This window comes from Melanotaenia boesemani, chromosome 19 (genome assembly GCF_017639745.1).
Source record: "Melanotaenia boesemani isolate fMelBoe1 chromosome 19, fMelBoe1.pri, whole genome shotgun sequence".
Taxonomy (NCBI): domain Eukaryota; kingdom Metazoa; phylum Chordata; class Actinopteri; order Atheriniformes; family Melanotaeniidae; genus Melanotaenia; species Melanotaenia boesemani.
In genome coordinates this window covers 20,267,768-20,283,231 of record NC_055700.1, presented here as the reverse complement: position 1 = coordinate 20,283,231, position 15,464 = coordinate 20,267,768, and the positions used below count along the sequence as shown (strand labels likewise).

General features: G+C 38.2%; 1 protein-coding gene across 1 annotated transcript in view; it reads right to left on the bottom strand.

Moving 5' to 3' along the window:
• LOC121630218 (ephrin type-A receptor 5) overlaps positions 1-15,464 on the bottom strand; it is a 73,934-nt gene that overhangs the window by 23,817 nt on the left and 34,653 nt on the right. The window contains exons 6-9 of the mRNA XM_041970368.1: positions 2,043-2,167; positions 823-912; positions 548-617; positions 349-451 (exon numbers count right to left, since the gene is read on the bottom strand). Of these exons, the coding sequence (XP_041826302.1) occupies positions 349-451; positions 548-617; positions 823-912; positions 2,043-2,167 (388 nt within the window). The remainder of the gene's footprint in view (positions 1-348; positions 452-547; positions 618-822; positions 913-2,042; positions 2,168-15,464) is intronic.

Here is a 15,464-nt window from a genome sequence, read left to right as displayed (position 1 = left end):
TGGAAGACTTACTCACTGCGGCTGGGTAGCTATATATATATATATATATATATATATATATACACACACATATATACTGAACTTCTTAAGATACAGGCATACATATCATCAGTGCAGAACATAAGAATTATGTTTAACTAATACTATTACTATATAACATCCTTAATTGCAGTGTTGGTATGCAGATATAAAAATCACTGCTGTTACTTTCAAACCACCGTCTCCTCACAGGAGAAAGATGTGGGCATACGCTATGTACCTGCTGGTGCTTACACCTGCAAACAAATCGATACATACAAGCTCACCTGCTTGTATTTCATTGTCTTCAGGTGTGTATTTATGCCTTACCGTCCACTGAGAAGGAATCCTGCAACCACTGCCAGAAGAACCAGAGCCAGCGTGATGGCCACCGCTACTATCGAAGCTTGAGCACGCTCACTGGTGGCGGTTACTGCCAAAGAAAAGATGTGGGATTAGGCACACACTGCAAGCACACAAAATCACATTTTTCTATTGTTGATTGTCATGCCCCATCTGGTGTACTCACAGTAAGGGCTGGTCTGGAATTCAAAACGTCGGCTAAACGCACCGTAGCCTGCTGAGGTCCTGGCTCGTACCTGTAATGTATTAATATGAAAACATCACAAATGTCATTGCAATGCTTCTTTATTCACAGGCATCACACTTGAATTTAATTCTTGTCTGTAAAATTGATTAAAATCAGACTTTACTTTGCAATGCTTGCATACTAAAATATTTTCATTTTACCATCTTATTAGTTATCAGTTCCTTCAGTTCCTTATTCTTTTATTTGTCTTTTACCTGGAAAATGTAAACTGAAGAAGGCTTTAGGCCTTCCACCACCATCTCAGTGTCCTTGGATTTTATTATAGTGTAACTGGAGTCCTGCTCCTGTTGTAAGAGAAATAAAGAGAAGATTACTCTAATTTATTCACATATTCTACTTGCATAAATATTTATGTATATTAGATTTGAGGACTATGTTGATATGTTTGTTTTTAAATCTTGATTTCTGCTCCTTCACCTGTGCATTTATGTGGTTGCTCACTGTGGTATATGTGAGCGCAAGTGTGTTTAATTGAATGTGTGTGAGGATCGGTTTCCTGCCTGTAACCGCGTCAGGTTTAAACATAGCTAAATGCCCCCTCCATTAAGACCAAAGCCATTAGCTAACCACTGACCACAAACTGCTTTGATCTCCTGTGGACATTTATTCTGACCTTCCAAGAAAAGAAAGGATCAGAGGAGGAAAAGAGGAAGGAAAGTAGAAAAATGATCGAAATACAAGCATCAATTGCTGTGCCAACGTAAATCAAACCAAAAAACAAAAAAACTCACTAACTTTATATTCAGCTATTGTAATGGTAATACATAAAAGATGTGCAGCTCAAGGCTGGAAAAGAGCAGAGAGGAGGTGATGCTGGAGTTAGTTTATTTTTTTCTTACAAGCTAATAGACTATGTTAAGCATAAGTAACTCTGTTTTTATTCAGAAAAGAAATAAAATGCGCCCATATTCAGGCAAAAATATTCAGCTGCATAACAGCATCCATGAAGACGATATTGCATAGCAAAATATTGTCCACCCACGAAGAAATACATTTCTTTTCTGACCCTGACAGTGATGTTTAAAATTATGTTCATCTGCATTTAGATGAATAAGTTATAAATGCAGAAAAAATGCATCTACTTTGAGTCAACTATTACTATTGTTACATCATATTCATTATAACCATTAATACTATTATTATTATTTTACTAGAACCTATTTATAATGAATAGGAATAAATCTTTCAAAGGATAACTCATGTTAACAAAACAAAGTGAATTTTTAATTTTAAGGAACATGGTCTGCTAATCAAAGTGTTATAGCTATAAAAAAAATAGAAGAACAAATATCCAAACATAAGCTTGCTTTGACAATAAATGGGTCCACAGATTTAACAAAGCCTGTGGACAAAAGCACACCTACAAATACACCCACAAAAGTAAATCATTTATAGATAATTTTCTTAATTTTACCTTTTCAAAATACTTAATCTCATACTCGAGAATGATGCCATTAGGCCGATCAGGCTCTGCCCAAGAAAGAGCGATGCTGCTCTTCCCCGTGTGTCCTTTCCTTACCACACTTACTGGGGAGGGTGCTGCACACACAAAAGATAAAAAGATACAGTATTAGCACACTTTCAGGTACCAGCATCTGTTAGCATTATATTGGTAACACAACTGTAGCAGCTTGATAAAAAACAAAACAAAACAGACACTGCATCTCCATTTCCAAATACTAAAACGAACAGTTCTTTCAAAACATCCTAATAAATGGTGATTAGACATGAGAGAACTGGTGCTAATGCTGTTAAAACGGTTCCTCTTTTAATAACTCCTCTATGTCCTTTGATGTGTACACAGAGATAACAATGCAACTGTTGTGACTGTTGTAAAATATTAAACTGAACATAAACCCACCATAAAGAGGAAAAATATGTAATTGTTTTTAAACTGGTGGTAGGGGAAAGGGGTTTTCTCTAATAGAGTTTTACACAAATTTCCCTGAAAGTCACATATCTGTTTGCTTGTTCTAACTAGAGCAGAAAAAAATTCTAGTTTTAAAGATGCTCAGCCACCAAAAACATGTCTCCCTCCATGTCTAATTAAACATCTTGCTACTGAACAGATGGATGTAGGTGAGGCCATGAAATCAGTTTAGGAGATTTTTTTTTAAGTTTGAGCATTATTTGTACCAACTTTGTCACCTTGGAAACAACTCTTCATGAAATACACCAACAAACTAAATTGTCTCTATACCTTATATTATGTGCTGTTAAATTCATGAAACTTGCCCATTTAGCTTTGCAGCTTTTACTTTTCTTTTTATATTTTTAGAAAATGATTGTCTCAGTTTCAAAGCAAAGTGAGTTGTGTGAGTTTGCATCAATAGCTGTATTGTTGTAACCTGAACTGTTGAGCCATCTCTCAAAGGGACAGTTGGAGAGTCTGACACATAAAGAGCTTTTAACCAGGCAAAATGCTCCCTCAGGCAACATCCCGATAGTATACGAGTGTGAATGTGTGTATTTTGTATATGTGTGTGCACACGTTAGTGAGTGTCTACTGCAAATGCTAAACACCGTTTAGGTTTCAATAGCCTCAGCAGAACTCCACAGGGAATAAATCATAGCTACAAACACGGTAACTGTATCCTGAGTGGATGGTTGCACAGAAGTGTTATCTGCAACATCTTAAAAGCCTGAAACCAGAGACCAAAATCACACACACACACATTTTCAATGCTTAAATGGTATAAAGTCTAGGATTTGATGATGTGAAAGGGCTTATTTTCTCAGCAGCTTTATGTGTAACAATACACCAAAAACGGAGGCAGTTTTTCATGAAATATTTAATAAAAGGATTTGAAAAGAAATACATAGAGACATATGAGTATGTACAGACTGCAAAAGCAACAAATAAAAGCTTATTGTTTTACTAAAATAAACCGAATGTGACATTCTACATGTAAAATAAGTTAATGTGAACTGGGTGAATGGTAAATGGGCTGTACTTATACTTATATGGCACTTTTCTAGTCACATGTTGACCACTCAACATGCTTTTACACTGCATGACACATTCACACACACATATACAGAACTTCTAAGTATTTATTCCTTTTACACGCACTCATACCCAGATAGACACATGGGGAGGCAACGCTGGGTTCAGTGTCTTGCCCCGGGACACTTCGGCATGTAGTCATGGAAGCCTGAAATTGATCCACTAACTTTCCAGTGGGTAGACAACTGCTCTTCCTCCTGAGCTACAGCCGCCTACTCGGGGGACCAATTAGTCCTTTTTTCTTAAGAAAACAAGACAAATTCACTGATTTGCTTTTTTCATTTATATAAAAGAAAAATATTAAATAAATATAATGCAAAATGCAGGCTAAGCAATCTATAAACTGCATTGCTAAGATTGAATTTTTCAATATTATTTCAGTTTGAATGGCCCCAACCACTGCCTGAAACACAACATATACCAAAAAAAAGCAAATATTTCTTTACTTGTTGCAAATTATATGTATTGAGAAATTGTATTGCTCAATGCAGATTTTCCTTCTCTTTTTTTTACATTTAAAATAAAGACAAAATAAGCAAATGCTTTTAATTATCTACAAAAACTCTTTTTTTTTTGGACTGACTTACAAGTTTCAGGACCATGAAACATAGTTAACTTTCATATTTACTCTTGTTTTGTAAATTAATACCTGTGAAGTTTGTTTTTCCTTTCATGCAGCAGCCAAATGAAGTTATTCTTCTTTCACTTCTGAAAACAATAAATGTCAATTAGAGGCCAATATCGTGATCAATTAATTCTCACTTTTCTTGCTTAGTGGCGACTCTTCCATTTTCAAGTAATCATAGATTCACGACTCTTAACTTAATGCAATATTGAGCTCAGAAACGATGCAAGAGGCAGAATATTCTACAGCATGACAGAAAAAGGTGATGAGAGGGATGGATGTGCAGAAGGCGGAGAAAATCAAAGACAATCAGGTGGGAAGACAAAAGGAAAAAAGCGAGAAAATATCAGAGACAAAGTGAGAGTGAGACATGTTAAAAAAGTGTTGACAGAGCCCCAGCAACACTTTTATTTTAGCAACAGTGTAGACAGTGTAATAACACTTCATGGTTTAAACACTTCCCATCACACCTACTAATGAGAACCTGCTGTATGGTTATGCAGAACACAGATGGACACAAACGTCTCCTGATGTGCTATGATAACACCCACTTTTATGTTTGCTAACAGAACGATACTTTTAAGAAATCTTTTTTACAAAGAGAGAGCCTGGAAAAGATTGAGAATCACTTCAGTGGATGAGTGCAGACCCTCCAGTGTAACAACTCTGGCCTCAGATAAGCACAACATTATCTGAGTGCTGAACATAAGCCTCTCAGACCACTATCTGTCTGCACCATCACCAAAATCAATATGGACCTTCAACTTTCTGGTTTATTATCCTATAACTACCCTCAGAGAATGGTAGAAAGATAGACTGAGAGGCAGAATGAAAGAAAGATGGGAGACAGAGATACCCTTATTAAGACTTGCAACTTAACCATTTGCTTGCCTGCTGTTTTTGACACCACTCTCTGCTGACTCAGCAGAAAGCCTACAACTGATTGCTTGCATATTGGAGTTGCACAGGAACTGATAAAAGTTGTACAAGGAAGAATACTTCTAAGCCAAAGGTTTTAAAATACTAATTTGTCCCTGCATATTCAGTTCAATTCATTTATGATTGTATACTGTAAATTCACAAATGTTCATATTTGGGAGGCTGCAATCCCTCAACAAAAAAAGCCTAAATCTGGTTGATCCATCAGCTTCAATGGCCTGATTAAACACCGCCATGATTTGAACTCAGCTCCGATGGAAATCAAAACAGAAAAAGGACTCGATTGGGTGCCAAATTAGTCCACAGCCAAGTGGAGAATGAGCCATGGCCATTTCAAAATTGTTTGCTGGGAAATTATACACTTAATATATCTTAAAAACAATCAAAATTAATTTACTTGTCATTACTTGGCCAGTGTAAAGACTACATAAAGTGTAAATCAGACCATACAAACATTTAACCATCAAATATGATTTTATGGGAAATTCAAAGCATTGACCTCGAACTCCAACATCTGTTCTTTATTAAATCAGTGACTTTTTGTATGTGCTTAAATAAGCTGAAAAGAATGAACAAACCATTGGAAAACATGTGTAATTAACCTTGCAAGTGTAAAGAGGCAGGAAAAATGGTTTGTTTTAGCACAGATTTATTTATTTATGCCTGTAAATTTTAATGTGTCATTGTATTACTGAGCCACGTAGTTATTGCTGTTATGTGCTCCGTTATGTCTCTTTCCTCCCTAACAATTTTTGATTTAAGCATCATCTCTGCTCTGATTTTATTGCAGCTTCAGGCTCTGTCCACAGTATCCCTTCTCTGTAATCATCCTTTATCACAAGTTCAATTCATTTCACTCTAACCTTTCCACTAAATGCACTCCAACAGCAACAGCCACAGCAAGACACACGGCCACAGGACAAGGCAATGCATTTTCACCAACACAACGAGGTAATGCATCACAATTCATTTGATAAATCACCAACAACAGCAAAAACAATTTATGGGACCACTTATGATGCAACGCTCCTACACTGAACGTGGACAAATAACCTGGAAAAAAGACATTAATGCTGAGCTACCAACGTACGTCTTTAATCAAGTGTAGCCAGAATGGTTTGTTTTTCCCTCCTACGAAAAGACAATTAGGTTTACTTTAAAATATTTCAGCCAGCGAGAATCCATCTGTTCTACTACCACTAATTTCTCTGATACTGATGTACTGGTGAGAGAAGCAGTCATTTTTTCCACTTCCATTCTACTATCTGACATGTTTCCCACCCAACATGCTTACTTTTTACATCCTCTTGCTATGTGACCTTTTCTGTCCTTATAACAACCTCCCAATCATCTTCTCCTCCACAGCTTGCCCCCTCTACCTGTCGTTGTGTCCCTCTCTTTTTTAACTTCTCCCCAGCCTTTCACCTCTCTTGATCTCCTCCTTACGAGTACCAACACTTTATTATTCAGCAGGGCTTCACAGAGATACTGTGAAATCACCTATTTCATGGATCCCTTATCGTGTGTGACACTTCCCACACATCAAACAGGAGATCCTCTGAGTTTTCCCTCTTTCCTTCTGTTGGACTTAGCCTCTCTCTTGCCCTCGTCTCACAGGAATTTTGTCTCTGTTGCTTGTTTCAGTCTCTTTACCCAAAGTAGAAACACAGGCAAAAAAGTACAATAGAATATGCAAAGCATTAAAGTCAAAACACAAATTGTTTCTCAAACTATTGATCTTATCTCATATATATATATATATATATATGTATATTACTCTCAGAGATATATATGTAAATATATAGATATATATGCGGCTTTTTGTCTGGCCTCCCTGCCATTTAACTTAGCTTTGTGCCACAACAAATAAAATTAATCTGGTTAACTTCTGAGGACTTCTTGTAAATGTGGTCACAGAAAGAGAGAAGCTTCTGTTACAGAGAAATAAGATATTAAACTATGGGGGTATTTTTCTATCTTTAATCAAGAGTGTAATTGTTTGCTTTGCGAGCAAGATTTCTGGTTTTCACACTCAAATATCATCTTGCTCTCTCTCAAAACTCTACTCTCCCCTCATGTTTTCAAATATATTGTTCTTGCTTTCAAAACTTCTGCTCTTAGATGTATTTTTCTCTCTCTTGGGTTGCTGAAAGAGCTGTCTGTCAAACCTCCTCCAGCCAAAAGAATACGAGATAAGTGATGACCGAGCAAATCGTCACAGCCTTCTTCAGGGTGCGCTTGTTTTACTTCATAGTACTTCAGACAGTAAAACAAGCGCACCCTGACGAAGGTGAGGACTATTTTCTCATTTATCTGCTCTATTGATACATTCATTTTACATGATTTTAGCCCCATAATCTGACAACTAAGGCTGTTTTGAAAAAATAATGTCTGGATGATAACTGGGATTAAAAAGGTTTAACTTCTACACGCAAATTTACTGCACAGAGGAAAAAACCCAGGTCCACAACTAGATCAAGGAATCTCTGTTAGTCTGTTTTTCATTCAAACCAACAACGGTTTGTCTGATCTTCTTCAGACTTGGTGTTTGAGTCAGTAGAGTTTTAATTGTATGGCTACAAGACATTTTCTGATGTGCTCCTATGATAAAAATCCTCTGCAGTACTTTGGCTGCATGCAGGCAGAAACTGAGTTACAGCCGTTGCCAGGCAACATCCAACAGGTCTTCGAATATCTAATGGAATATTCCGAGGGGTGGAGACCACTTTGGTGTTGTCTAGCAACAGTTATAGAATGTAGCTAGCTGAAGGGCAGAGCCTAAGTTTGCTTTGATGACTGTGACATCATTGTTTCTATAATACCCCTCCCGCATTTGTCATCAAGTCAGTACACTTTGAGAACGCATCTCAGTACACATCCCGATTCCAGTCTTTGGAGAAAGGAAATACAAATCAGTTGTTTTGAAAATGGCAATAGATGGAAAAGATCAAGTCCCCAGTGGACAACCTGAGATGGTCACAAGACCTAAATCTCTGAAGTCGAACTGGGACGTTCAACATCTCCAGGAGCCTTCTAGCTCACAAAACGTTGGAGAAATTCCATCAAATCTCCAAAACGTAAGTGAGAGCAACTCTGGCGTGTCGTTCGGCGTTGAGAATTTTCGCCCACTACAGAAAATTACATCCGAACACAAAAGACACCAGAGTAAGAAGGACAGCACTGAGGCTAACACATGCAAAGTTTCTAAGAAACTGCAGACAAAAACATCTCAAGATCACGAGAGTAAGAGAGACAACACCACAGCTGATGTTTGCAAGGTATCTGAAAACCTGGACAATCTCAAGAAAATAACATTTGGAGGCCCAGGATCAGACATCCCCACGGAACTCCTTACAAACACAGACAAGCGCAGCAAGGCTAAGAAACATCTTAAGTTCAAAGGAGAACTTGATGGAGAAGGAGGAAAAGTCAGGAGATGCAAACCTTTGGCACCTATCTTTGAGGTGTCCTGTCCTCAGGCCTCAGTTGCTGAAACTTCAGTGAAATCTGGAAGCCCAAACCGCCTAATAACATTCGGATGCCCAGGATCCGAAATCCCAGCTGAACTCATTGGAGAACCTTTGGTTCTAATAAAACCAACACAAGTTCGGCTTGAGGAAACCTCCAGTCATCCACCATCAGAGACTGAAATCGCTGATTCTCTGCCTAAAAACCTGAATCAGTCCTGTCATCAGGCAGAGCTCAGATCATCTGAACATCCAATAGACAGGAGACAGAAAGACAACACAATGGCTGTAATTGAAACCATCAGTGTTGTCAATATGTCTGTTGCAGACCAGGTTCCCCAGCCTGGAGCAAGCCTTTCTGAGGAAGCACATCTATCTAACATGCTTGCTCCGATCCCTGGAGAACAGTCTGTACAAATTTACACCAAATCAGCGTCGGAGAATGACATGCCCGTTCCTCAAGAAATAACGTCTGTCATTGAGGAGCCAAGGGCAGTAGAACAAGAAAGTAAGAAAAAACGGCGCAAGAAAAGCAAGAAAAGCCGACCTGAGATAGTCTGGGATGTACAATCGGAAACCAAGGACAAAAACCATGAGGATAATCTTCAGGAAGTCCCTCGGTTGCCAAAGTTGGTTCAAGATCAATCAAACGTCCAGGACAAAGGTGAGTCTTCTTGCTCTGACGCATTGCTGAACACTCTGCAGACAAAAACGTCTGAAGATCACAAAAACAATGGTGAAAGATACAACACCACGACTGATGTTTGCAAGAAATCTGAAAACCTGGAGAATCCCCAGAAGAAAGCATTTGGAGGCCCAGGATCACAAATTCTAACTAAGGTCCTTGCAAACACAAACAAGTCCTGTGAGCAGGCCGAGGAACATCATGAGATCAAAGAACTGCATAATTTCGCCATTCAGACGAGTATACAAGGACATCAAAGGAAAAGCCAACATCCTGAGAAAGTTGAGAGACTTGCAGCTTTGGTACCACTTGATCCCATGCACGAGTGTCTTCTGGAATCAAACCTTCCAGAAAATACAACAATGACATCAGAAAACCTGGTAACTCCTCCGGTATCATTTGGATCAGAGATATCAGTACAATTCATTGCAGAACCTTTGGTTCTAAGCAAAGATACAGAATCCAGTCATCCACCATCAGAGACTGAAGTTTCTCATGTTCTGCCTGAAAACCTGAATCAGTCCTGTCATCAGGCACAGAGTCGAACACCTGAACATCCAATAGACAGGAGACAGAAAGACAACACAAAGGCTGAGATGGAAAGTCTTGAGGTGGTTTCATCTGTACAGCCTCCAGTCAGAGAACTTGAAAAAGACTTCTCTGTAATGGAAACCAACAGTGTTGTCAATATGCCTGTTGCAGACCAGGTTCCCCAGCCTGGATCAAGCCTTTCTGAGGAAGCACATCTATCCAACATGCTTGCTCCGATCCCTGGAGAACAGTCTGTACAGATTTCCACCAAACCAGCGTCGGAGAATAACACGCCCGTTCCTCAAGAAATAAAATCTGTCATCAAGGAACCAAGGGCAGCAGAACAAGAAAGTAAGAAAAAACGGCACAAGAAAAGCAAGAAAAGTCGACCTGAGATAGTCTGGGATCTACAATCAGAGCTGGTTAAAGATCCATCAAATGTCCAGGCCAAAGATGAGTCTAACTCTTGTGCATTGCTGAACACTCAGGAACAGAGACAAACATCTGAACAGCACACAGACAGGAGTCAGAAAGACCTCAAGATTCCTGAAAAGCTGGAGAATTCCCAGATAACATCTGGAAACCCAGGATCAGAAATCCCTGTTGGGGTCTCTTCAGAATCTGTGGTTCTCATACCACCAACAGAACCACAGCCTGAATTGATCCCTTCATTGCCAGCACCTCCAGCCACAGATCCACATCCAATCCTTAAACTTCTGCTGGCCAAAAAACCAACAAACAACCAGTCTGTCAACATGAACCATGTTGATGAACAGAACATCCCTCACAGCACAGGTCTGCTGATGATCCCAGAACTCCAGTTTCACCAAACCTTAACTGTAAAAGATGAAAAGATTGCAGATCTACAGAAACAACATGAGTACTTGCTGAATCTGGTAAAGGAACTGCAAAATCAGGTCCACAAAACTACCATCATGCAGTCATCAGCGTCTGAGCAGGTGCAGAAACTGGAGGCAGAACTCCAAGAGGAGAAAACGAAAAGAGAATTGGCTGAGACTTCGTTATCTCAGCTGCAACGTGAAACGGAGAAAGCCAAAACTGAATTCAGCCAAATTCACATTCAACTCCAGGATCAACAACGGGACATCAGTGACGAGAAAACAGCTCTCATGACTGAGGTAGAGAGGCTGAAACAACGAATGAAATCTCAGAAATCCGTGTCTGAGAAAGAGGCAGCCATCCTGTATTCTGAACTGAGGAAGAAGCATCAGCAGCATGCAGAAGTCTCCAGCAGAGTCACCCAGCTGGAAGAAGCTCTAACTGCTGAGAAGACCAGAGCATTGAGAGCTGAGACCTGCTTGGCCCAGGAGGTGGAGGAGAGCTCTAGAATAAAGACTGCTCTGGTGAAAACCCAGGAAGAACTTGATGAGCAGAAACACCAATGGGAGCAGCACAAGAACCCTCTACAGGTTGAGCTGGAAGAAACTAACATGTCCACAGAAAGATCCTTGATGGAGTTTGAGAGAGAACTGGAAGACCAGGAGAAGCAGCAGCAAGATGAAAAGTCGGAGCTTCTACAAACAATATTCTCTCTGAAGAAGTTTCAAGAACAGAAAGAACGAGAGAGAAAAAGCTTCAGAGAGAGCTTACTGAACAGAGTTCAGAACCTAGAAGCTCTGATGTTAATGGAAGAACAAGACTAAAAGACATCTGTGAGCCAGAAAATCCTCGCCGCTGGACGCTGAGGAATTTCTGGCATGAAAACCTACCCCTATTTTTTTATATTTGCCTTAAATATGCCTACTTTCTCCCTCTATCCCTGTCCTTCCACCCCCACTGAGCACGATTTGACTGAAAAGATGTCAAAAAGACATCTAATTTGATTTTAAGATCTCTGTCATTGTTTACACTTTCAGAAAATAAATACCTAATTGTACCTTCAGCGGTAAAATGGATTGTCACTGGGGTGGTACCCTCAAAGGTGCTGCTGTTCCCTCAACAGTGCAGTTTTTACCATTTTAAGACCAGACGGTCCCCAGAGGAACAGTATTGGTCTATATGAAGCATAAACTGTGATGTAGAGGGTTCAGCTGTACCTTTAAGGGTTCTACCCCAGTGGCAAGCCTTTGTCTCCTTAATGGTATAATTAGGTATTCATTCCCTGAAAGTGTAGCTGTATAGTTCAACAGAAATTTTACAGTCACACAATGACAGAGACGATTGTAGCTGAAAAACAGCCACAGCCATAAAAAAAAAAATTTCAGCCAAACATCAGTGTCTCGTGCTCAGTGGATCTTTCTCCTTTACTCTTTACCCTTAACCACACCTCTTTTTTCACTTTCCTCCTTTCCTATCCCCTCTAAAAAAAAAAAAAAAAAACATAAAATAAATAAACAACCCAAAACAAATATATGGTTTATGTTCCATCCTTTTTTATTTCTTTCTGTGAGTCTAAAAATATAAAACATGAGATGAAATGTTGTAAAAAATGTGAAAAATGAAGGTTAGAGATTTAACAAAGATCATTCATCATTATAATATTAAAACTATTATTATCTGACTGCTTATTAAAACTGCTTAAACAATAAAACAAAAACACAAAAACCCAATAAAAAAGAAAATACAAATAAAAACAAACAAAACACCAAGAAAGCAGTTTCAAGAAAATCTAATCAAAAACTTTGAGCTTTAAGTCAGATCAGCTGATTTTAGTTACTTCAGTAGAAACTTTACCCAGAATCCAACATGTTTGTGGATCACAATAAAAAAACCACCATCAATCGCCCAACTGATGGTGATTTTTCTGGGGTCTGTTCCAGAAAGCAGCTTGTGTAGAAGTGTATCAGCCTCAAATTTAAGGAAACTGGGTTTTACCCCTGAGTCTGTTACCATGGTAACTGTCACTGTGAAGTAAACCTGCTTAAAATTCTCTAGTCATGCATATCCAACGTCAGCTGATGCAATGAACTCCAGTTGCTGATGTTTTCACTTTGTTGATTTTACAGAATTTGTACACACACAATCATCTTTCAATTAATTCGATGGTAGCTGAACATGAACACTGTGGTTACCTTTCAAATATTGACAAATATTGGATAACAGCACTGAAGTTATATAAATCACAGTTGAAAAGGGTGCCATGTTGCACAAACAGTGCTTGAACCATCTTCAAACTGTGACTCACCAGAGGCTGCGTACACACAACATATTGCTTCTAAATCAGAGACCTAACAGAAACAAAGACTCGGGCTCGGTCATTTACTAGGACGCCAGTGTTTCAGTTCAAACAATGATTCACAAAGCCTTTAAAGCAATACTACATAAGTTTCTGACTTAAAAACTCATACATAATATTCAATAAATACATTCCTGGAGCCGTCAATGCCCAACAACATCCCAAGACTGAGAAACTGCATTTTAACTTCTTTTTTTTTCCAGCTTAGGGCATCATGTAACAGCAGTGTTATATTTTACAACATCCTGCAACACACCAGTAACGTAATATCGACACACTAGCCTTTTTGGATACGAACCATGGCTGATTCAGCAAAGAAATACATAGGGACCTAGGTATCCACATCTCCTCCAGGCTGTTAGCTAACAAGCTAGCAAAAGGTGTATGAAACGGGTGGCGGGGTGAAGGAGCTCGGACCCGATGGATGTCACTCGCGACTTTAATTATTATTATTATTATTATTACTATTATTCCCTTCCCATAATATTTAGTCCAATAATTGAACCCAACCCTATTATGGCTGTCATTTAACGTGTATTTGTTTATTTAATTATTTATCTACTCATTTACTGCTCTAAAGACGCACTATTTACTACTAATATACTATTATTAATATAATCATAATTTGTTACATTATTATTATTATTATTTTACTGTATTATCTTCAGTCTGTTGTTTATTATTATTTTACTTCAATTATTTTACTTTATTCTATTTTTTTTTTTTTGTTTGTTTTTAAGAAATAGAAAAGAAAAACAGTGATGGTGATGATAATTTTAATATCAAGAAGAAATAAGAAAATTGGAAGAAAGGAACCCTCCATCCATCTCATTCTTACTAACCATATCAACCAAACATCTGCCTCACCTCATAGTATCAACTCTTCCATTTTTTGACCTTCTCTGCTCCTTTGCCCCCCCCCGATAACCAACCTGACAAAATTGATGCCCTTCTTACACAGACAAATTGCACACACATATATACACATATCGGTACACACACACACACACACACACACACACACACACACACACACACACACACACACACACACACACACACACACACACAAATCTATTTAATTATTATTTCTTCTTTTTTTTTCTTTTTTTTTTGTTTGTTTCTTCTTCCTCCTGTTTGTTTCTGTTTCTTTTTTTTGTTTTGTTTTTGTTTTGTTTTGTTTTGTTTTGTTTTGTTTTGTTTATCTGTACCATGTTGCTGTCTGGTCTTGGTCTGGATTGTTTGTCTTGCAATAAAAAAAATAAATAAAAAACAAAAATAAAAAAAAAAAGAAATACATAGGGACGAAGTGGACAAAGTGAGGAAAAGATAGAGAGAGACACTGACAGAGCAAGAGATAAGACAAGAGTCAACATCAGACTGACTTTTGCTGGCTGCAGAGATCTCAGAGAAGAGACAGGATGCAAGATGGATGCTAAATTCGACATCATTAAGAGACGCCAAAGTGTGAAAGTTCAGTAGTGCTGCTTCATAGCACAACAAACTCAAATTATTCAGAGGTAGTACGAAGGACTCATTATATTACATTACTAAAGCTTTTCAAATAGGTTAAAAAAGCAGCTTCTCCTGGCTCAATTAGCTTGTTTATTCATGTGCTTTAGAGGACCCATATTCAAAAACTCATTTAATGCTGCTCTTAGTGTAAAATGAAAAATTGTGTCAGCAGGTAAGTATAAAGATAATAACACGAGACATGCCACCATCTGAAAGACAACTGCTGACATGCATTATTATTTTTCAAACCAGAAAGTACCTCCCAAGTTTTACTTGATAACATTATAAAGAATTACATTAAAAAAAAATCTACTGCTATCCACAGCTAGGTTTTATACAACCACAATACTGGTCAATGTGAGACAGCAGTTTTGTGATAGCACTATTTCCTAACGTAGGAGGTACAGGTTTTCTTTTGTGTCTTTATGCATAAATTTATACAAATAGCTTAATGTACTATGACAGTTAAAATGGCATTTAAGACAATGCAGTCGAACTCTCAGGCATTCTGTATAGCTTTCAAAATATCTCAATTCAATATTAATTCTGGTGAGTGAATCTGAGTGAGTGAACTATCCTTGTTGGTGTCTATTGCTTACTGTGGTAAACACTTATGCGCATTTACTGTATGATAAAATATTTTTTATTCAAAATCACTAATTGTGTTTATTATAAAACACAACAAACCTTGAGGATGATGTAAACCCAATGTTCTCTAAATTTAAACTTATGCCTTTACCTACAGTAGCCAGCACCCAATCAATGCTAAAAAAGCAGCACAATTTATCTGTCTGTGACTCTGGCTGCCACATGTAATCTTACATAATCCCAAATCTCCTCTTGGTCTAGTGACTTGCTAATCCAGCCACAA